The 23,135-nt window shown below is 43.3% G+C and overlaps 2 protein-coding genes across 4 annotated transcripts; one reads left to right on the top strand and one right to left on the bottom strand.

The window, feature by feature from the left end:
• Positions 1–20: 20 nt before the first annotated feature.
• On the top strand, positions 21–4,326 carry LOC133158273 (transcription factor 7-like 1-C). Its single transcript, XM_061285370.1, has 8 exons — positions 21–186; positions 1,722–2,058; positions 2,241–2,306; positions 2,887–2,951; positions 3,346–3,393; positions 3,528–3,684; positions 3,804–3,911; positions 3,980–4,326. The coding sequence occupies exons 1-8, from the start codon at positions 179–181 to the stop codon at positions 4,019–4,021; spliced, it is 831 nt and encodes a 276-aa protein (XP_061141354.1). The 5' UTR covers positions 21–178; the 3' UTR covers positions 4,022–4,326.
• map3k4 (mitogen-activated protein kinase kinase kinase 4) lies at positions 3,128–21,642 on the bottom strand. 3 transcript variants are annotated; one of them, XM_061285310.1, is made up of 27 exons: positions 21,362–21,642; positions 15,985–16,175; positions 14,475–15,907; positions 13,422–13,682; positions 13,055–13,207; positions 12,813–12,970; positions 12,611–12,727; positions 12,024–12,123; positions 11,828–11,911; positions 11,488–11,757; positions 11,263–11,412; positions 10,775–10,936; positions 10,497–10,630; positions 9,739–9,817; positions 9,578–9,656; positions 9,065–9,158; positions 7,831–7,931; positions 7,669–7,749; positions 7,219–7,410; positions 6,901–6,971; positions 6,673–6,789; positions 6,431–6,590; positions 6,238–6,360; positions 5,785–5,891; positions 5,459–5,638; positions 5,283–5,338; positions 3,128–3,895 (listed from the first exon to the last, which is right to left on the bottom strand). In XM_061285310.1, exons 1-26 carry the CDS (start codon positions 21,391–21,393, stop codon positions 5,318–5,320), a joined length of 4,650 nt encoding a protein of 1,549 aa, XP_061141294.1. In that variant the 5' UTR covers positions 21,394–21,642; the 3' UTR covers positions 3,128–3,895; positions 5,283–5,317. The 3 variants fall into 3 exon arrangements, with proteins under 3 accessions (XP_061141294.1, XP_061141295.1, XP_061141293.1); XM_061285311.1 differs by lacking the exon at positions 3,128–3,895 and adding an exon at positions 8,695–8,817 and having other exon boundaries at positions 4,654–5,338; XM_061285309.1 differs by lacking the exon at positions 3,128–3,895 and having other exon boundaries at positions 4,654–5,338.
• Between the last annotated feature and the right edge of the window lie 1,493 nt (positions 21,643–23,135).

Here is a 23,135-nt window from a genome sequence, read left to right on the forward strand (position 1 = left end):
TTTTATCTGTTTGGTTTTAACCAGTAAACTTCACAATTGTGTGAATGGCAATATTGAACCGATGTTATTACTATGCCTTGAATTTGGGGTCTGCTTTTGCAAAGTATTCATCATCATACACTTAGGATATTTGGGTTTTCTCTCTCCAGTTGCCCAAATTCGTGGATGAACATCAAATATGCACCGGTAAGTGAGTTTAAACTAAAATATAACTTTATTTCGTGTGTTTAATACGTATCCGCATTCGCTACTCTTAGCAAATTAACGCAGATGTTAGCTGGTTTAAGACGGCGCTTTAACGTGAGCACGCTTTCTATACTGTTTTATCTTTTTTTAATTAACATTTACAATGGAAGTTGGCTTTATTGCTTTGGAACAGTGGCCTACTTTTAACTCAAAAGAAGTGATCAAAGAAAGTGCGGACGTGATTGACGCAGAGTCGCTGGAAAAGGGCATCAACGTAACCATGGCAACCCGACACGTTACAAAGACGGCTTTGACAACACGTGACATAAACAGCGTTCACTGTTAAGTTGGTTCTTCGCCGTTACTGCTGTTGAATTAGTCATCTGCATGTGCATGAGGTGCATTCAGCTACTAGCCATACACTTTATTTCTCGTTGTCACTTTTGGTGAGTATGTACGTGATCTTGGAGATTTAAATAATGATTAGTTAAGTCAAATAATTAATGGACGCTTTATATAAATTTGCGAAATCAAAATACATAATAAAGCAATACATTTGGCCATAATGTATACATTTTACAATAATGTATACAGCTCCAGCACTATTAGCAGAAGGTTTATGAAACAATATAACACATTTGAAATTATAAACTGTATTAATTTTTATTTTTATTTTTTATAAATGGTAGTCACTACGAAGCAGTGCTTCTTAAAAAATGTTAATTGAATGAATGAAATATGGAATATCTTATTAATACATAAAGAAGCTAATTGTGTTTTCCATTTGCGTTGCAGTGTTAAATTTACTGGATTCTCAAACCAAGCTATACTTATGGGAAATGTAAATTGAATGAATGAAATACGGAATAATTGAGCGATAGACAGAAACCAAATGAATTTTCCATCTGCGTTGCAATGTTAAACTTCCTGGATCCTCAAACTTATTTTTTAACAAAACAATGTATTTTTAGGATAACGCAACAAGTAATTTTGACTGTGTAGAATCCTGGGTAATTAATTCCGGAAGTTGGTGGAATTTGACATTTTACAAAATCAGCAGTATTAGAAAAGCTGTTTTCCCAAAATGATCTTGTGGATGCGCGTGCGGGCCTGCGGGCGTGCGTAGGTACGTACGTACGTACTTACTACGAACTTGCGTGCGTGCGTACGTACTACGAACTTGTGTGCGTATGTGCGTGTGTGAGGTATTAATGAGGTATTCATGCGTTGCTGTAATATTAGTATATATCCGCAATAAAACACAGTTGAATTGCTTAACCCAGTTCTTTCAGTGACACTGATCATAATTTAAAACAATATATTTTATTATCTTAATTATACATTGTATTATAAATATTTCTTTCACTGCCATTGACTTTTGTGAAATACATTCAAACATTCATTAATCAATGTTCCAGATTAAACTATGTAATATATAAAACTAACTGTACAATGTTTTTGCTAGTATTACAGCTTTGTATAATTTTATATTTTATTTTATAGTGAAACCTGAAAATGAAATGTGTGCATTTCAGAAATCTCTCTTTTTGCACTAAAATGGAACCGGCGCCAAAAGGGTCTTGTGTTGATGAGATCAAATGGTACGAGCTCCTAACTCCACTCTACGAGCCCCTGGAGGAGCTCAGCTACCTATGCAACGCTCGCCCCCCACCACCCCCCACTCCCTGCGACCCCACCGACATGCCCCTCGACAACCTCCCCATGTTTACAGGAAGTCACTATGTAGGGTCTGGTGACTGCTACATCCGGGGAGACAATCTGATGAACATGAACTACCGAGCTCCACTCCATATGGAGTACATGCAACCAGCTCACCTGAACATTGGGCCAGCTGGTGATGTCACCAAACAGGTGAGCATTGGCAATGAAATCACCTTTTGTGGAGCAAATAATTATTTGATTTTCTACTTAAAATTATAATCCCCAAATAGCAGCCATCGACTACTTCCAAGCACAAGAGTTAAGAGCTGTTTTTTCCCAGCATAATATACTGTACATGTTTTAAATGCAAGTCTTATCTCTCCACTCTATAGTATATGAACTATCAGCACCAACCCTACGAGTGGCCTGTCAATCACCCACATGCTCCTACTCCTCCGGTAAGAACCCTGCCACACACATACACCCCAAATCTATGACGGGCATAGTCGCAAATAGCACTGGGGAGGGGGGCGGGGCTGGGAAAAGCAGAGAACTAATGTTCCTCTTCCATTGGTACAGACATGGAGTCTGCATAGTGTATGCTGTGCTGCAACTACTGATGCGTTTAAGTCCCACCAAAACCTTAACACTCTTTTTGTTATTTTAAAGGCGAATTTCAAGCATTAGCTAAATTGAGCATATTTCAATTAAAATACTTTTTTTTTTTCTTTGTACTTGAGTTCATACACCAACATTAGGGTATTGCAGACAAGTGTCATCATGTATTGGTTCCAGTCACCTTCAGTTCCGAAATTTCATCTGCATTCCTGAACTGTGTTAAAAGTCAGCACTACAGACAGATTTATTATTTAGTTTACAAATTAGACAATTATTTTAGTTTGTTTAAGCGTCAATGATACACAAAACTTGTTCCAGATGTGTCACAGTGCTGAAGTTGTATAATTTGTGTACTGCTACCCAATGGATAAGTGGCATCATTGCATCTGATCTGTGTCATGGGGTGTTCCGTGTCTTAAGCAGTTCCTTGACGAAACCATGATGATACTACCGGAATGTGCAAAGTTGCCTCCTGCTGAAATGCCGTAAGTGACGCCATTCACGTACATGCACAACTCAATAATACTGTGGGAAACGCAATTTAATGTAATTCATCTGCGATTGGTTTCGGACCAGTCTACTCAGTTAGATGGGACAAGCCTCAGCCAATCCATAAAAGGAAAGTTGGCAAGCACTATAAAAACTGGATAGGTAAACTTAATTTATTTCAGTAGTTTAATGCACAAAAAATGTAGCACCTTCATCATTTAGGTTGTCCATCTGTGATATAGATTTACTATACAAAGTGAAATCAGACAGTTTAACAGCTATCGATTTGACTTTTTGAATTCTATAAATATTCAAATCTATTGAACAAGCATGTATACAGTAATACACAAACACATCAACACACTCTTTGCTTTCTGTTTTTTTATAAAGGAGCCTTACGGATCCGAGTTCCCCCTCAAGAAAGGTCCCACCAACCAAGTATGTTTAAAAAAAATAGAATAAAATTGAATTAAAAAATGCACAAATCCCTAATCAATTTTAATTTCATGTTCTGTTTCTCTAAATTTAAACTAAAGCTGTGAATGTGATCTGGATTTTTTTTTTGTTTATAGAAAAAGGAAACGTGAATGCCAAGAGGAGGACGATAAGGTGTACATTAAAAAGCCACCTAATGCATTTATGATATTCCGAAAAGAGCAAAGGGAGAATGTTATGGCGCAGTGGAACATTCGCGACAGTGCCGTGGCCAATAAAGTTCTGGGTCACATGGTAAGTCTGTCACCCTTGCTCTTCATGTCTACTTGTCTGGTGTCCCTTTGGGAAAGTGAGAGTGTCATTGGGCGACAAGCCTGAAAGTACAAAGTGGGCATGTATTGACATGTCTACAGTGGAAATCGCTGTCGGAGAAGGAGCAGGAGAAGTATTATCAGCTTGCCGATGCTGAAAAACGCCTCCATACCCAGCTGCACCCCAACTGGTCCTGCACAGACAATTATGTAAGTCCAGCCACCATGGATATGCCCAACATCTGGCACAAAGTGGATCACGTGTTTTGTGTTTTCAGGGTCGAAAGAGGAGGAAGCAGAGGAGCAGAATGGCTCCCTAAGGAACTCGTCCAAGCAAACTCCTCCTGTAACTTGACATACCGTTCTAGTGTTTGACTTAATCACAAGTCACTTGAAGTTCTAACAAGATATCGACTGAGCTGGAAAATGCTCAGCAAGTTCATTAATTTAAAACTGTTCTGTTATTTGTGCAATGATAGCTTTTACACAATGCTTCATTATTGGTTGCTTGTATTATCTCCACTATTGATGCGTGAGCCAATGATTTCCAAAGAAGGTGAAAAAGCTTTTAAGTAAGCTTAATGTCCACATTTCCATGAATAAATTTATACATTTATGAAAATTATTCTGATTGCGTTTGACAGCATCTTACTGATTTTTGGTTATCTAGAGAGATGTCTTTTTAGCCTCTCACTAGCATATTCATTTCTAGTGGCGCCCCCTCTCGGCATTATTTGACAATACAAGGATGCATTTGAGGTGAAATATCTAAACTACCCATCTGGCAAACTTAATTAAATTGGTTAACGTGCATCCATATACATAGTTTTGAGGAGAAACGATGCACGCTGGAAAAACTCAATGAATTAGGGTGTGCAATACTTCACTTTGGTATCCCTAAACTAGTGGACAAATGTTAAGATACTTTTTGTATTGAAAACGATACACAAGCTTCTTAAAAAAATGATTAGTTTATTAATATTGTTTGTACATAGCAAACACTAAGAGCAGCTAAGGACTGACACTGTATGCAGCAGCAGCAGCGAGCGGGGGCAGGCCATGTGTCTCCTCTTCATCTAGGCTGCTCCCTGTCATATGACCAGCTTTTTGCCAATGACTTGACCTTTACTCCTCAGCAAAATCAAAAAAATAATAATCCGTCCCGTTGCTCACACTTAGCAAATGATAAATTAATAAGAATATTTGGATGGTGTTCATGTCATAAAAGCTGTAGTTCCTTTCATTCGGTAAAACATTTTCCCCTGCCTCTCAAAGTTGAACTGAATTGAGATTCTTCCCTCCTCTACTCAACTAACTGCCCCTTTGGGTAAACAGTTTAAAAGTGCCATAAGATTCTTCTACCCCCATTTGCTTTAAAAAATAAAATAAAAATAAAAATACAGCTCTCAATACCTTTTCAGCAGTCGCTTTGCCAGTGAGAACAATTATTTTAACTTTTACAATATTGTTTATACAAGAATGAATGTGGATGCCATTCTTGACATGATATATATATATATTTACAAATCAAAGATTTACGTTCCTCATTTTAACTGCATGTGCCTTGAGCCAAAATATCACCTCGTCCACTGTTGTGTGGAAAGTCATTCTGGTGTTCACTCTTCATCCGTACACACCTGAAGGCAGAAAATCAGGAGATCTTTTTTTGATGAGATATTTTATGTTACTGTTAAAACACTGCACATAAGTCCGATGATTTCTTTATCATGATGTTCTTAAAGCCCAGACCCACTGACCTTGACAAAGGGGTGGTCCAGCAGCATGCTCGCCGTCCAACGTCGTTTGGGTTCGCTCTCCAGACAGTGTCCCAGGAAATCCTTGCCCTCTGTGCTCAGTTTCTCAGGGATGGGGGGCTTGTGACCCATGCCCACTTTGTACATGATTTGAAAGTTGTGCTCATACTCATGCCACGGTCTCTGCACATGAGGGAAAAAATAGATATTGCAATTCATGAATCATGCCTTAATGCCTCCCTAGATGAAAACAACTACGCCCTCTAGTGGCTCTGAGTGCATTAACTACATTAAGCCATTATAACATAATAGTGATTGGTCCTTCTCACCTTTCCCGTGACCATCTCAATGAGGACACAGCCTAAACTCCAGATGTCTGCCGCTCTCCCATGACCTTCCCCTTTTGCTCTGGTGATGACCTCGGGTGCCATGTATGCTGATTGAGGTGAGGAAGAGAAAAAAATAACAGGTTTGACAGAATACAGCATTTAGCAGAAGTATAATCACTGACCACAGAATTGGGAAAACCAAATAGAAAACAAAAACCACATATGAAGATAATGGTCAGTTCTGATTGACATTGAAGGAGGTAATAATTTACAAATACAAAGTACAGTACTAATACCAAGTTTTATTTGTTCAGACCTACGCTCCATCACACAATTGTGAGGTGCTTATAGTTATTTATAAGTAATTAATATTTTAATCATGTGGTGACATGAGGCACTTATAATAAAATGTTTTAATAGTATTAGTATTATTTACTGAAGACATGGTCTTACCGGCTGTCCCAAGGGTGCTGTTGACTTCGCCCGGCATGGTATGAGTGTTATTTCTCAACTTGACAGAACAGCCAAAGTCCCCCAGTTTGATGAGGCCAGAAGATGTCAGAAAAATGTTGGCTCCTGATGAAAGTGCCGTTGTTAGGGCAAGAGTAAAACAAATATCGTGCACTAGAGGTTTTTGGACACTGACCCTTGATGTCTCTGTGAACAATGCCATGTTCATGGAGAACATTGATGGCAGTAGTGATTTGTTTACTGTAGAGCCTTATGACGTGCTCTTGCAGACCAAGTCTGGACACCTCCTCCAGTGTGCCTTCGTCACAGTACTCCATGAAGATGTACATCTCCTCCTGAAGGGCGACACCAAAGTCAACTTTAGCAAACACTGACTGACAGAGGGATAGTGAGAAACAACCAAAGCCAAAGCCTTACCCTGTGGAGCTCCACTCCAAAGTATCGCACCAGGTTTGGGTGCTTGATGCCTTCAAAGATTTTCAGCTCATCCGCGGTCTCCTTGATCGTTTTGTGATCGTTTGGCTGGAATCTGATCTAAAATCAAAAAGAAAGCATAATACATTTACAATGAAGACGAAGGACGTTTCCATTGATTTACATTTTGCATTTTTTTGTGTTGCGTGTCAGTGGAGCTAAGCTACAAACCTCTTTCATGGCCATGAGTTCTCCAGTGTCCACGTTGATGCAGGTGTAAACTTTCCCATACTGGCCTTCACCTGTTGACATCAACATATCAGACATCCATCGTAATGACAATTTATTTTCCCATCACTATTCAATATAATTACGATTGAGCAAATCCTGTGGAACAGGTATGAGTTTGTTCACGTATTTGAAGAAAGAAAAAAGTATTTCATGTTTTGGGTGTAGACCATATCAGGGAGAAATGTATTCCATTCTGGAATGCAATGTACACCACATTCTTGTTTTTCAACACAGTAGCAAAAGGAGAGGCGTCCTTACCGATTTTGTTTCCCCTCTGCCACTTGAAGGTGACCTTCCTAAGGCCGACGTGCATCACGTTGTCATAGGACTTGGGCGTGTGACACACATGGCCGATGATATTGCGCTGCTTCATAACGGCATAGCGCTTCTCCTCAAACTTGCGGATGGAGCGCCGGACGGCCTCCAACGGACTCTGCCGGGCTGCTGAGTCTGATGTAGAGGGGGGGGAATCATTTGAAAAGATGTACTATGTCGGTGGATTACTTTTCAAGTGCACATCACAGCGGCTTACAATACGTTAATATGAATTCGCTTTTTAGGGAATAAAACCTCTGTCTTGTTTATGATGAACACATAGACCTACTACACTACACTGATTTATTACTGGTAATGATGGTGTTGCTTGAAGGACTAAGTATTTTTTTTAGGTAAAGATTTTGAGAAACCACATCCTATGACTTAATTCACCTTTGGACTGGCTGATGAAGGTGTGGAGCTCCCAACTCCGGCGTGTGCTGCTATTGGAATCTCCCTTTGGATAAGCGGGTTCTGTTGAACAAAAGCGTTTCATTATTTAACGAATAAAGCAGTATGACGCACCAACCATTGTCAACCTATGAGCACGCTCACCTTCCCTGTCCTCTGTGGGGCTTGAGTGGCGGCTCAGAGACTTGAAATTCAACTCTGCTGCCACTGATGACAGCCGGTCGTTCTCGTGGAAACTGGACCCCCTGCAAGGACACAGTACATATTATTTAACAAGAATGTATAGGCGACAACGACTCCTACTGACTCTACTAGTAATAGTCATTCAAAAAGAGAGCAGGAGTACAGTGCTGTGGGATCTATGGCTGAGAGGATTGTCGTGTACTTTGATTGGATGTGTTGCTGCAGTGTGTTAAAAGTAGTGCCGTTGTTTTAAGGTTTAAAATTCCTGCAAGAGCGAAGCTAATTTCATTTACCCTGTCATCAGTATTTTGCATTCTGTCATCATTAAAATAGCTTACTTTCATTTTGATAAAAAACATGAACATTTTGGTGTTTGAATACACAATGTATAATTCTCTTTTGATCTGTCCATTTGTTTTCCAGAAATGAGTGTGACAATGCAGTAAATAAATACTGATTCAAGCATACGAGCTACAACCATGTGACGCATGAAAGCAGCCGCGTCCATGTTACCCAGCGGAGGAGTCTACTAAGCATTCAGCGTAAAATCAGAAGATTAACAGCAGAGGCAAAGGTTTGATGGAGGCACATCACCAGCGTCAAAAGCAAGGGATTTGTCTTGTGGCACTCAAGAGCAGAAATTCAAAGCCCATTCTTTCCAGTCCCACACAAAATTTGATGGTTGCTTCCATTGAAACAGCTTTGTGTGAACGTTTGCTCACAATGTGTCTTATGTTCATGTATGGAAACACAAAGTGCATTTTGGTTGAAGATGCCAAAGCCTTTTGTTTTCTTTCTCGCAGGTGACCAGGGGCGAGGGGCTACCTGACATCATTGGGCGTGTTGCCAGGCGCTTTGGCGTGTCCGTGTTCTCCCGGGCCCTGCGGGATGGGCCGAGGGCCGTTGGGGAAAAGCTGATTCCGGAGGTCACAGGGGAGGCTTCGAGAGCTGCGTGGTAAAAGCAGAGACACTGAAGAGTTCCGCCTCGGCGCAGCCGGTTGTCTTGGGTCGGATGTGCACGAACGTGAATGAGGATATGTGGCTGGGTGGTTCAACTCAAACACACTCTCGCACGCTTACATGAGCACACACACTTCCGCCATTAGTAGTCATTAGAAGCAAAGGGAGCCAGAAGCAGCAAAGCAATGAAGGAAAGGCTAGAGCGGTTTTCTTCCGTAACTGGCTAATCACCAACCTGAACCCTTCAGCATTGGGGATGAAAAGATTTGGGTTTGGTGGGTCACTGTGACAGCGAGGAACTTTAACAGGTCGAGGGCTATTTCTGGGTGCTGGAAATACAAACAAATGCAGCGTTTCACTGGGAGCTCATGTGTGAAAGGACTCAGCATTCGGAGAAAAGCTGCAAGTACATTACGGAAAAACGTTTTAAGAAAAAAAAAGCAACTTTAATGTCCCTAATGAGAAGGAAATGTATGATTGATTTTATTTTAGTGTATTGATTATATTTAGAAAATAACACATATTTAGTAATAATCTTGTGTAGTGGTGAACCTATAATATTACTATAATTATGAATTAAATGACAATTGTATGCATTTGTGTTGTGTGCGTGGAACCTGTATGTTTTCTGGCAACGCTTTGTTATTTAATGACCACGGCGGTCTGCTTTATGTCACATCACATTACGGAACATAAAAACACATCCATAAATGGAAGTAGCTGCAGTGGATTATTTAAATGATCTCACCGATGTATAGGCCAGTGACTGGGCTATGAGGTTTGCCAATCACATGTCCGATGCATTCGTTCATCAGCGCTTGTAAATTCTGCAGGGGAAAAAAACAACAACCACAAATTCAGTCGAGCAACTTCATTTTATGTGGGCTGAGATTGTTTTTTTTTTTTTACCAGGAAGTCATCCTCTGGTAATGCTGATATGAAGCCAGGTTCAATAGCTTGAAGAAAGTCAAAACCTTGTGTGGCCCACCTGTGGAACAAAGTAGCACTATTTAAATATGGCAGTAGACACAAATCAGGAATTGCTTTGTGTTTGTTCTGAGAACGTCCTCAGATGCTGGAATGATCATTTCAGTCTTTCAAGGCAGTTCTAACTTGCGACACCATTATTGTATATCAAGCATAGCCGTGGAAACGTGTTAAAAACAAAAGCTCATAACTAAGCGATCGTCTTTTTACGGAATAAAAATAACGTGTAGAATACTACTTTCTTCAACTTGTCAAAATTGCGTTTGATATTTTGGATTGAATTTTCAAACTGTAATTCCAAGTTAGAAAGTGTCAAAGGAATCTGAGCATTTGTGTACAATATTTGAAAAAGCCCATTTTTATTATGGATCTGCTATTGCATTTTTGTTAGATTTGTTGTCCAAAATTCAAACATACCACACAACAGGACAAGGAATGAGTTTATGAGGGTCGATGGTGAGTTGGAAGTGTTTAAAGTTCAAGGGAGATAGTGACACTTGATAGTCTGGGGTGGCTTATACAGAAGTGGATTGGACTGGGTATGTTGCGAGACCTCAAGCGAAACATTGATACCCGGTAATGGTTTCTGAGAGCTACACAAAAGTAGGCTGACCATGCGATGAAACCAGAAAGGACAGTATGTGAGGAAATGATATCGCACTAGTAGGGGGGAGCCTTACCTGGGCTTGGTGCCCCGGCCGCTCTCGCACTTAGTCAGGACGTACGTCATCCACTTGCGAGCAAAAGCTATGTAGCGCTCGCCAATCCTCTGCCTGAACTCCCCTGACATGAGACGCACCACTTCCTTGTGGTACTGAGGACACAACATCTATTATAGTCACCATAAAATGATATCCAAATTCATTAGTTGACACAATAACATACATCGATGGGTTTTTATTTTGAAAAAAAAAAAAAAAAAAAAAAAACTTTAGTTCAACCCAATTTAGCTTTTTACCTCAAAGGCAAAGTTGTAGCCTTGGATCATGGCCTCTCTGTAGTATTGCTGCAAAGTGGACGACTCGGACTCGTCCACCTCGGCCTCAAACTCCGACGTGAACATGTACTCCACCCGGTCGATGGCTGAGCTGATCTTAATGCAGAGTTGCAGCGCTTCATCCTTTGTGAACGTGTGCAAAAACCAGACAAGGGGGAGCAATATTTTATTTTTAAATAAAATAGTAACTAATTATGTTTTATAATAGTAAGTATATGCAGTAAGTACTGTAAGTATAATTATATCATGTATTCTATATCAGACGTTTACATGTGGGGTTTTGATTTTAGCCAAGTTATTTGATCTATGACATCGTCAAATATTTTTGCAGTAGTACAATTCAGAATCCCCCAAAAAATTCTCATTTTAAAATCCAAACAAATGAACATAAGGAGTGTGCAAAATATGACCTACTGGGCCCATGTCAAAGGTTGTAGTTACGTAAGCACCTTGAGCTCCTGCAGAGCGCTGGCGATAAGAGGCTGACTGGACGTTTGCTCACGGCTGAGAGTGAGCACATCCTCCATGGACTGCTGGACCGCCTTCCGCTGAGCCACCAGGTGAGCCGACTGCATCACGATCATGAGCATGTTCTCCACCTGAGGGTGCGGTCGGGGATGCTGAGGTTATGCTTAGTCACGCTGGCAAGAGGAGTTCAATAATGAATCATATACCTTCATGGCCCGCAGCGTGTCGACAATTTCCATTGTGGGAACCACTTTGAGCAGCTCTCCGTCCCACTGGGCCCATTCCGAATCGGTCGTCAAGTCCCCTGTGCGGTGTTTGCTCATGAGCAGGAAGGCCTCATCCTCCGCCATTTCATCGGGCTCTTTGGAGCAGTCTTTTCCCGCAGCGGCATTGAGTAACTGCAGGATGAGCGGCCGCTGAGCCAGCAAGCTAAACGGAACGAAAACCTGCAGCTCCTCCAGTCCAGGAATTTGGACCTGAGAAAGAAATGTGCTTTGTCTTTCATGACAGACCGATGAAAAGTATCTTAAGTGAACAAAAACACACCTTCACAAAATTTCTCTTCTTCAGCGCTTCAAGGAGAGACGCTACTCCATTAATAATGTTGAAATCTGCGGCAACCTCCAAGTCCTGTGGCAAAAATGGAGTCAGAACACCCACTCTCATCTTTTGAGTGAGTAAATCGTACGCTCACAAATTCCACACAGTCACTGCTATGATTTAAGGTGACATCACATCTTACCTTGCGCAGCATTTTGGCAAAGCCCAGCGCCTTGGACGCCCGTTCTCTGGCCTCATGAAACAGCTCTTTAAGTGACCGACTGGTCTCAATCACCGATCGCCTTGGAGGATTTAAAAGAGCAAAACGTGAATAGTAATAATTGCCCAATTAAAAACACCAGCTGGCAAGCCTATGGCAGCCACTTTTGCAATGGTAACAGCGCTCATTTCTTTAAAATGACTCTACTTGTGCAAAAAAAAAAAAAGCAAAATGGGATAGAAATGGAATGGGATAGAAGGATTGAAACATTTTCCTCTTTTTGTCATTATGGGCATGAACGTGATGACCATTGGGAATTTGGGGCGTTTCCTCAAACGGCCGCTCTATTTCCCGGCTGGTGAGGGTGCACCACAGGCACCATCGGTTCTTTAGTTTCAGTTTATTAAAGTGCTCCGAAAATGAAATGAGTTACTAAGTTGAGCTGAAAGGGAATAAATCTCTTGACCTCCTGTGTGTCAATGTTACGGAAGGCTCATACTCATCTCTTATCTTAGATCTGATTTTGATTGTGCTAATGTACCCGACGGTGTGGCCAGTGACTTCCTTACCTAATCTCATCTGAGGCGGTGCTATCGTCGGCACTTTCCCAGAACTCATTGCCGCTCTTTTGCAGGCCGGCGTCAAGGAACTCTCCAGTGGATTTGAGCAGCATCCCAGCAATGTCACTTTAAAGAAAGAAAAGAAAAAAGGTAACTTGTCAATCCCATGTAGATGAGTGAGTCTGTGGAAGAGCAACGCAAGGACGCTAACCAGAAAAGCTTCCCGGATTGGGCCTCCCCACCACGGATGTAGGGGGTGATATCTTTGGTGAAGTGCCACTCCTTCTCCAGAAGGTTCTTTAAGCTGTGAGATGCTTGAGGCAGCTGCTGCAACATTTGGATCCAACTGTGCATGTACTCAAAGTAAACCTGAAATACATTTGCTAGTGGTCACAATAATGGCAATCACAAACATCTGCTCAATCACAAAGGGAAGGAAGCAACGCTGCGTACCACAAGCATCTTGTGCAGTTCCTCCTCAAACTCATCAATGTTGGTGTCTGTCTGCAAGCCCTGAGCATCAGTAACCACGCCGCGGAGCATGAACTGATAATACTGCTTCATGAGGAGACCCCCTTTCAGAACCTCCTTACACTCACGCACCAACTGCAAAGTGTAAACACAAAGACGTTTGGATATTTGTTATCTGTAGTGGCCAGGAATTACCCTATACGAAGCTTTATCGTATTGGTTTGTTTGTGATCAAGATGACCTATAACCTACATGCTTATAACATATTAGAACAGCTGACCCTCAGAAGTAAATAAACTAATAAAGAACAGTGATGGGCAGACGGACAGACATGGTAGTATCTTCTTGCCTGGTTGATACTGAGTAGAGAAGGTTCTCCAGCAGGTCTTTGCTCCAGTCGCAACTTTAGGCACTCGTGGATGACATTGAGAAGGACTCTGCAGAGCACGAGGAAGGCAGGCCGGAAGGATGGGAGGTCCATGTCCAGCAGATCCTCCCAGGACACTTGGTCCGCTCCGAGTTCTGGCTCAGCCAAACTACTACACGAGCCGTGGCGGGACAGCTCCGGTAGGTAGTCGTTGTACAGAATGGGGTCCGGGAAGTCTGAAAACTGCAAAAGGGGAAGACAGGTTAATACTTCAACCTACCGCACAAAGGATGATGGGGAGAGATTATTATTTGTTTTTTTTACTTCCGATCTTGAAAATTCAATTGAGTTGTACAGGCTATATAGGTCACAAGGGTGGAAATGTTTTTGTTGTTTCTATCTATTTATTGTACCTTCAGAAACCCTGAGGATAAAATCCAGACATAAAAGTGGTGGCCATGTAGGAAGGGGTACATTTTGGTTAAGATTGTAACTTTTTGGCTATTTCCTACACCCTACAGCCTTATAGTTCAAGGTGATTTCAAAAATCCATTGTGTGCAGCAAAAAGAAAAACTGCTCCCAAAAGAGAAATCAAAAGGTTTGCCTGTTTTGTGTTGCACAACACGGAAAAGAAATTTTTCACCAAGACTGGTTGCTGATGCCATCTAATCTTCCCAAGAGGTAAAAGGCCAACCCTCACTGCGGTGTCTAAAATAACAGCCAACGTCATCAGAACTAAGAGAAATATGTTTTCGTGGACTGATAAGATGCTTAGAATAATCTCAGTGTTTTCAATTGTTCCACAAAGTTATGGTTAGGCAGTTTGATATCATCCGTGAGAAAGACATACCAACAGTAGCATTCATTATGTTGCGATCAATCAATGATGGGCACAATACAAATATGCATGTTAGGGTCAGTCTGGGGCCTGGTCTCATCTCATTTCTTTAATTGCACCTTCTCGTCTCATTCCTAATCGATCAATCCGTCTGTGTACCATATTTGTCTCTAAAACGAGAAGATGAGCGTCTCACCTCCAGTGCAGGTGTGTGGCGCAGCAAGGCCGCCCGAGACCTTTGGAGGGAGCGGTCCATCAGTTTGTGCAGTCTGAGAATGAGTTTGCGCAGTCCCATCTGCTTCAGTGCTTTATCCACAAAGGGCCTATAAATGGCTGTGGGGCAGAACACCCCCTCTGCTCCCGCTGCCTCTGGACTTCTCGATGCTGTCGTAGGAAGAAACTCTTCCTCCGACAACAGTTGGGAAAATTTAGAAGTCAAGGTGGGAGAAAGTTCTCCATCAGATGGGATACCTCCCACCGTCTCCTCCTCCACCTCCCTGTCCTCCCCGTCGCTTTCGGCTGTGAACGTGGCGGTGGAGTCATTCTCATCCTCATCTTTGTCGTCATCCTCGTTGCCGCGAGAGCAGCGAGGGGACGGGATCTCAAAGACGGGCCAGCCGATGCGAGACAGGTCCCGGAGGCCCAGGACGGTGGCCATGACACGCAGCTTCTGGTTGAGGTCCTGAGTGATGTTGAGCCACAAACAGAGCGCCTGCACTCTGCCTTGGAAGTCTCGCGCCGCGTATTTCTCATAGTCCCTTTGCAGGGCCTGCAGAGAGGGGTACAGCGCTTCCACGTACTCCAGCAGCTCCATAACACGCTTCACCTGCTCAAAGGCCAACCGCTGCCTCTGAAGGTGATCCCTGCAGTCGGTGCCTGAGCCCAGAGGCTCAGCTGCATTCATGGCAGCGGAGGGGCAAGCGCTAAAGCCCCAAGGGTCCACGCCACAGTGGTTGCTCTCCACCAAAGCAGGCTTGCATTTATCTTTACAGTCCAGATTGGGATCAGTCCTAATAGTCCGGCAGTCCGCGTGAATTGTTGGGGACCCTGAACAGTGAGCCTGTCTCAGGCTGTCGTAGTTCACCTTGAAGTGTAGCACCTCGTTGATCAGGTCGGGGATGGCCTGGCGCGCTGTGAAAAGGAAGAAATCCTGGTCTCTGATGGAGCGGCGGGCGTGCCATGCCTGCAGCTCCAGCCAGATGACTTCGTTGTTGTGGCCCATGAAGGCCATGTTCTCCTGGCCTCGCTGCTCTTTCTCCTTACGCTTCGACGACATGGAGGTGAGCTTAAGCAACAGCCGCAGCGTCTCAAAGAACTTGAGGCGGTCCGCGGGACAGTCTGTCCGAGAGGTCTGGCGGTGGGTGCGGGACATGTGGGGCATGGATACGGGGAGTTTGCAGCTGCTGCAGCCCAAGCTCAGATAGTGCTTCCTCGGGTCCATGCTGAGGGCGCCAAAAGGCCCTGATTTGGACAGCGGATCTAGCATGAAGGCACCCTCAAAGGTCTTCTTGTGGTCTCTCTCAGTGCAGCGCAGGGTGGCCCTCTGCTTCTTTCCCTGCTTGTAGCTGTGCTCCTCAGGCGTCTCTGCTGTTCGGGGATTTTCTTTCGGGACGAACGGGCCGAGGTCCGCTGAAACACATACAAAACTGCTTAATCGGCAATACGCAGACAGAGACACCAAAACAAGAAAAGCTCATTTCTCTCACGTTTGCTGGGAGACCGTCCACCACTCCTGGACTGGCTGCTTTTCTGGTGTTTACCAGACATTCGTTTCATCTGACGGGATGTGTAAGGGGGTGATGTCGCATACAGAAGTTCCTCTTCCTCACTGGGTGAATCCCAGGATTCCTCCGTCTGAGAGTTCTGCCGGGATTCATCTCCCACTGGGTTGCCCTGTCTGTGAATATTTACGATTCAAGGTGAAAAATAGACAAACTATTCACAACGAGCTATTCATACTGGGAGCTTTATAATAAGCAAAGCCGCCCGAAGGCTGACGCGAACAACAAAGAAGCTCTTTGGCCTTTTTTTTTTTTTGAAAGCAACTTCCACCATGTCCAACCACAGAAACGTCTCAAGGCCGGAGAGGGCTGGAATGTTTGCAGTCAGTAAAGAGTGTGCAGCAAATCACTTGCAATGCCACAGTTGCAAAAACTGAAAGTGCGCGTAATGTGCAGCGTCTCTCTGCCTGCATAGCAGCCATGTGTGTGTAGTAAACAGTTCTCAGTTCTCTCTCAGGGCTACAAAGACAAAAGAGACGTGTCAACGTGTAGTAGAACCTCTGAAGTTAAATGACCATGACATTGTACAATTTGGAATCCAATCAGAATACCGTGAAGAAATACAACTCCACAGCGTGCACAACTTCACGGCTTTTCTGTTTTCCTTTTTTGTTTTTGCATGTTTCCAGTGGTGGCAAAGAAGAAAAATTGAATGATAGCATTTAGCAAGGTGTGTGTGCATGTCTCATCCAAGAGACCTAATACTGCTGTCTGCAGGCCATTATTGTTGTTGTTTTCTCAAAGATGCAAAAGATGCCAGTTTTCATGTAATGAGGGGATCAATTATCTGTTGTCAAACATTCGGCCATGGATCTTGCTTAACAACATACTTGCGGTGAAAGCAATCACCTGAAACCCTTGTATTTTGGGCTGGGGGGGGGGGGGCAAAAGCAAGAAGCAAGAGCGTGTGAGTGGGCGACACGCTATGAGACAACAGAGTCCAACCTTTGTCACCTGATCATTTCTGAAGTTTTTTTTTTCCCTCAATAGGATTAAGGGGGACGGTTGGATTGTGTGACCCTGCCGGCAAAGACAAAAGGATAAAGAAGGGGAGGCGGTGGAGCGGAGGGGGCGCTTGAAACCTGGCTATCCTGCATGCTCCTCACCATGTGTGCCTTCATCCATCATCGGATTGAATGCTATTCACCCAACGCGTGCCTGTTTGTGTGGACACAGTGGAAAGGGGCGGTGGTGTATCACTTTCGCTGAGTGAGTGTTTAAGAGGAACTGGATGGGGGGTGCGGGGGGTTATCTGGAAATCACTTGCCTGTGAGAGTGCAGACTTCTACAGCCCATCTGCCCTACATCACAATTCCGTTCCCCCGGGAGTTGCTGTGAAACTACAATATGGCCGACAGACACCTGCTGCAAACCCTGCAGCCTTGCATGAAATAATGCAATGCAACTGAAAGCACAGCACCGAACACTGCAGCCAGTTCTCAAATGACATAAGGAGTCTTGCACGCGTGCATCCAAGAAGAACAGTGGCGCCTTTATGAGTGCATTGTACGACAGTCAAACTGTGGAGGGGCTTGTTCTGCAGGAGCAGGAAACGACAGCAATCTTTTCTTTAGTCATGCACGAGAAGGCACAGCGAGCAACGTCGAGAGTAAAAATGAAAGTGTTTATCGGAATTCATTAGGGGAATGTCCGTAAAAAAAGCAGGTGCATGAGAGAAATGAAAGCAACTCAGAAGACCTTGCAGTGTGCAAATCAGCGTGCAGCACAGCGAAGACAGAAATACTCCATGCATGCGACTAGATCACTTTTTTTAAAAGACACAGCAGCGTGACCGAATAGCTCAGGAATGACAGCAGCCCCAATGACGCCGCGACTGCCTTCTTGTTTGGTAACTTGCCCCCTCGCGCTGAAATTTGTCTTTGGGATACTTTTTGCATAGGGGGAGGTCACGGGGAAGGTCACGGCCCCGTGTGGCCTACTGTGTGCAAGCGGCTCCCGAGAGTAAATGATGACTGCAGATGGTGTCTGGCTGCCTCTCAATGGCTCATCTGATGGTGCACTGAGCCCCTCGCCCGCCCCCCGATATAGGCCGGTGGAATGCTGCAGCCCCTGGGCAGGAACACTGCGTGCATAATAACACAAAACCCAGCCTTTTTCTGCAGAGCGACTGAAGCACAGATACCAAGGCCTGCCGCATTCAGCTGAAGGGAGGGGGGCAGGGGTTGACCTTTGACACCAAACCTTCCATACTATTGTACCAGGAAGGGGCACTCTATTGTATAGTACTGACACGTGGCCCGTGAGGCCCACCACTGAATAGCGCACAGCTGTTTAGTGAGCACGCTTGCTCACAAAGCCCAAACTAAAGGGGGCTTTTTGCTTTTTTTTTTAGAAAGCGAGACAGTGCAAATGAGGGGAGGAAAGAAGAAGTCGCCCTGTTTGGAAAGAGCACACTTTCTCCTAATTAGGACTGGCATAAGTGACCCTCTGCAAGGAACGCACAGGCACCTTCTCTTAGCTTCCCATTCAAGCTCACAAGCAATCGAAACAGACGGAAAGAAAATGAAACCAATTATATTTAGTACTGTTTCCGTTGATGCACAGGTGTCAAGCCTGAAAGGGGAAATCAAGTCAAAAATATCGTGTTCTATGCACCCCCGCTAGTAATTTACACAATCATACATTTAAAAGGGTTCACAGTCATAACAGCCCTTCAAGGGAAACCATAACTGCAGTGTAGCTCGCAACAAAAATGAGTTGGACCCCATTGCTTGATTGTGCAATTTTGTACAATCTACCTGTAAACAAATCACGAGGAAATTGCAATGTGTACATTCTGCAGCAGGAATCTTGGACTTCTTGCCATCCCTTGTCGAAACTCGCTGCACAGATTGAGCCATCTGACTTAGGTACTGTAAGCTAACAGAGTTGGGGAAAAAAAACAGAAAACACAAAGAACTTGACCCCACCCTTTTCTTCTATGTTGCACACAGCCAGGAGTGGACCTCCCAGACTCTCCTGTATGCAAATGCACAAAGCACACAAGAGTCAATGAAAGAGTCCTTACTGTAGCCAAAGGGTCACATGATGAAATGTATCAAAATGTAGCCTGTATTTACACACGGTACTGCAGACAAATACTGTTATAGCGTCTTGCACCATGAATGCAAAGTGAGCAATTCTCTGTTCCAACTTGAAAGAATATCTGTGAGTCAAGAGAGAAATCTTCAGCAGGTCAATGCATGCATGTGCTGGTCAGTTAAAATAGACTGATGCAGCACTTGTGCCAAATAGGGCCTTGCAAGTGAACTGGCCTGCCATGCAATTTTAAAAGCACATGATATTTCTATAAAAAGTCCGATATAAGAATAAATTTCTTTTCATGGCCCCACAAAGGCAATGAAACAATGCCACCTCTTTTCTACTCCATGCAAAGATCAAGTGTTCAAAGGAAGCGGCAGATGACAGAGAGCTTTTCTCCAGAACAGGTGTCGTCAGAGAGCGGATACAGTTAGGAAAAAGACATGGAGGCTCCATCTGCACTCCTCACACCGCCTATGCTCCCGGCAAACGCAGCCTTTTAATGAGCTGCAGCCACGAGCGTCTGCAGCGCCATACCCGTGTGCGCAGCTAAACCACATCCTGAAATCTCAGGAATGCTCGCTAGTGACCATGTCTTCTCGGGGAACAAGGCATTTTGCACAAAAGGACCTCTGTTGGCGCAATGATAGCGTTCATTTTGGCCAACAATATTAAGTGCAAACATGAGCAACATACACAGCTTTCTCTGTTATAAAGATTAAGGTCTGTAATGTCTGGATACATTTGCATTTAATTGCACAGCAATCCAGGTACAACACAACTACACACAGGCACACGCGCACACAATGTTGCGTTCAAGGAAACGGCAACTTTAGGCCGCTTAAATGCAAATACAAAGGACCACATTCTAGAACAAAGTGCCTCAAAACCCAAACAGTTTCTGTTCAGTTCAGAAGTGTTGCAGCAGAAATTACCCCCGATATAGAATTTAATGCAACTAGGTGACAGCATCACGCTGCCTTCCTGTTTACTCCTTGCAAATCTCTCAAAGAGCGTGCAGTTTTATTTTAGTTTAACTTTACAAAATAAATCTTAAATGTTACTTTAAACATTCTCTTACAAAGTGCAGGGAATGCATGCACCTTATTTCAAATCAAAGCCTCCCAAAACATATTGCGAGGTTGGACAGAACATTGCAAGAATTCGAAGAAGCAGTTGTGAGACTTCATCAAAGATGTGGAAATACTGTGAAGTGTGTGTGGGCATAGTGTAGATTTGTGGTCATTATAGCATGTGTTACCCTCCACCCACGCACTAAACAAACATAGGCTGGTGGGGTGGGGTGGGGGAATGTCTTGTCAACTTCCAGTAAGGACATGCACCATAGTCACATCAAGTTGTGCATTGTACTTATGCAACGTTAATAAGGCTAGTGTTGCACAATCATCGACTTCACATCGGACTGGCTGCAAGACAATACGCACTAAAGACAAAAGCTGTACACAAAGCATTAGGTTTTTTTCCTTTTGGTGAAGTGAGAAACAATCGAGGAGACGTAACAACAAATTCCTGACGCCCTGTCCGCCTGCAGTCAGGGGCAAACTACGCTATGTCGATTACATATAACAATAACATTTTATAATCTGCTGATGTGCGTTCTCGCGCATGAAATAAGGCGCTCGGTAACCTTCACAATCGCTGGGACATTTGTTGCTGCACATTTTCGAGGCTCAGCCTAAGTTAGACACGCGGCAGAAATAGAAAAGATCATGCATGTCCTGTTAAACTACCAAGTAAACATGCACACTTTGCAATAATACTAAAAAGGACAACAGCACAAATCCAACTGAAGGATTAACAACAGAAAACTGGCGCAAATGCTAGCTAAAGGCAGGGAAGTTTCTGCCTTATTTTCAATGATCGCGCGTGTTAAAAAAAAAAAGGAACGACTTTGGATGAGGCTGTAGGTAAACTTATGAACAATAAAATAACAACGCTAACAGTGGTGGTGGGCTAGCCTACTCCCTAACATGCTGCAGCCGATCGTACAATTACGATCTCAGTCTGCATGCATTGTCGTTTTTTTAAGAGCATAAGCGTGCTAACATCTTTCGGCGATTGAATATTGCACAAAAAAGTTTGCAACTCTGCAGTTGCAAAAGCAGCAAGTCAACTGCACGCGTCTCATAATTTGACAGGAAGCGAGTTTGTGCGCAATGCGAGTGCAGCGTCACGATCGGCTCTCTATTTGGCAAGCGCTGGTAGTGGTGTGGTGGTCTGATGGGCAGATCTCCCATACCTGCTCGGCTTGGAGCGATCCGGGGGCTCCATGGCGAGAAAGCGGCGTTCTATTCTTCGCCGTGCATGGACTAAAGCATGTCCAGGCAACCGCGGACGGACTTTGCACTGGTTGCTTTTTGCACAAAAGACGATTAAGAGTCTCTTTGAAGCACTTTCGATCCGCCGGCAAGGTGGACTTTCGCTTGTGCATATGCAGCCGCCATCTTTCCAATGTTCATTGACGAGAGGAGTGCCTCACACAGCTCACAAGGCTACTGCGTTCCTACGGAAGCCCGGATAGCTCAGCTGCAGTCGCTCCCCCCCCCACTCTTGCACGTTCTTTACCCCTCTCACTTTTGTTCTCATTTGCTCTCTAAAAACTATCAAAGTGTTATCGTATTAATAAAAATAAAATAAGTGCTCTTTCCTACTTGGATTGCATGGTTAACGTGCTGTTCCTTTGTAGCGCTTTTCTATTTTGGTACTCAAAGCGCTTCTCACTGCTTCCTCATGCACTTATTGATGAATCGATGAGGAGCAACTGTGGGTTCAGTGTCTTGCACATCGATATGGTCACAATGGCTGGGGTTCAAACCATAAACCCCCGGGTTAGAAGACAACAACTCAACTCCTGATCCACGCCGCCCACAATTAATGGTTTTCTAGTTTTTCTCCCAATATTTGTGTTAAATTCATGCCATAATGCCTCAGATCTGATATATGGGTCTTCCCACATTCCACCAAATGGCATGATGAAGTCTGCCCATAGCTGTTTTTCTTTTGTCTGAGGTGGCCTACAATTGTTGGAATTAAAAAATGAATCAAATATCTTAAAGCCCATATAAAGCTGCATGCATTTAATTGAATGCACTTGAATGCAAAGAATGGTTGTGTCCAGTCCTTTAATTCAAAGAGGCTTTTGTGTATGCTGTAATAAGTAACCTGCAAAGCTTGCAAAAAAAAAAAAAGAAGTTATGTATGATTTTCATGTTGTCAAACATTTAGGATGTGCTAAGAAGTGATCACTGTAAATTTATTTATCCATCTATCAGATGTTGGTAAATTATTGGATTATAAACCTTTTGAAGGATTGTACATTTAATTATACAAAGCATTTTAATCTACCTCATGTATGAAATTCACTAGATAAATAAAGCAGCCTTGCTTGCCCTGTTTTGCCATACAAATTTTAACATCTAATTTGTTCATGTTTGATGAGCGAATGTGTTTGGACATTTTATCGCAGTTCAGCTCATGTTATATTCTAGAACAAATGTTATTTCGAGTCCATTAAGGCTCATGCGCCACAGAGTTTCCAAACATCAATGTTGGCTTCTTTTTATTTGCAATGACAGATCCATTATTTGGTGAAACCCACAAATTATTTGTGTTGTCAATTCTAATTGAGAAACAAAGGCTATGTACAGAATAGCGGTGTTTCACTTGCTCACGTTGCCTACACCCACATCTCATTCATTCTGAACACGACACTTGGTATACTGGCTGCTGCTCAAGCAACTTCCGCTGTTCTGTATTCCCACACTGGACAGATGGACAAGCCTACTCACATGCTGAAAAAAAGTGGATTTAAAAAAGGCCTAACATTCTCTACCATGTTACATTTCCGTAGTAGAAAGAAAACCCTTTCTTGGGTGGATGATGCCAACTAACCCAATTTACCACCAAAAAAGTACTTTTAATTCCTGATTAAAGTGGTAGCTGAGTATGTCACATGTTAATTATGTGATGGACTAATGATTCATATTTTTTGACAGTGTGCTTTTCTGTAATGG

This window comes from Syngnathus typhle, linkage group LG8, assembly GCF_033458585.1.
Source record: "Syngnathus typhle isolate RoL2023-S1 ecotype Sweden linkage group LG8, RoL_Styp_1.0, whole genome shotgun sequence".
In the NCBI taxonomy this organism is placed as follows: Eukaryota; Metazoa; Chordata; class Actinopteri; order Syngnathiformes; family Syngnathidae; genus Syngnathus; species Syngnathus typhle.

What these genes read in the sequence shown, in the direction of transcription:
- LOC133158273 (XM_061285370.1), top strand. An exon ending in AGAAAGGTCCCACCAACCAA is followed by an intron (nt 3,394 to 3,527) that starts GTATGTTTAAAA and finishes TTTTGTTTATAG; the next exon opens with AAAAAGGAAACGTGAATGCC. An exon ending in ATAAAGTTCTGGGTCACATG is followed by an intron (nt 3,685 to 3,803) that starts GTAAGTCTGTCA and finishes ACATGTCTACAG; the next exon opens with TGGAAATCGCTGTCGGAGAA.
- map3k4 (XM_061285311.1), bottom strand. Translation starts at nt 21,393, where the DNA reads ATGGAGCCCCCGGATCGCTCCAAGCCGAGCAG. An exon ending in ACCGCCTCAGATGAGATTAG is followed by an intron (nt 12,124 to 12,610) that starts GTAAGGAAGTCA and finishes AAATCCTCCAAG; the next exon opens with GCGATCGGTGATTGAGACCA. An exon ending in GCGCTCTGCAGGAGCTCAAG is followed by an intron (nt 10,937 to 11,262) that starts GTGCTTACGTAA and finishes ACGTTCACAAAG; the next exon opens with GATGAAGCGCTGCAACTCTG.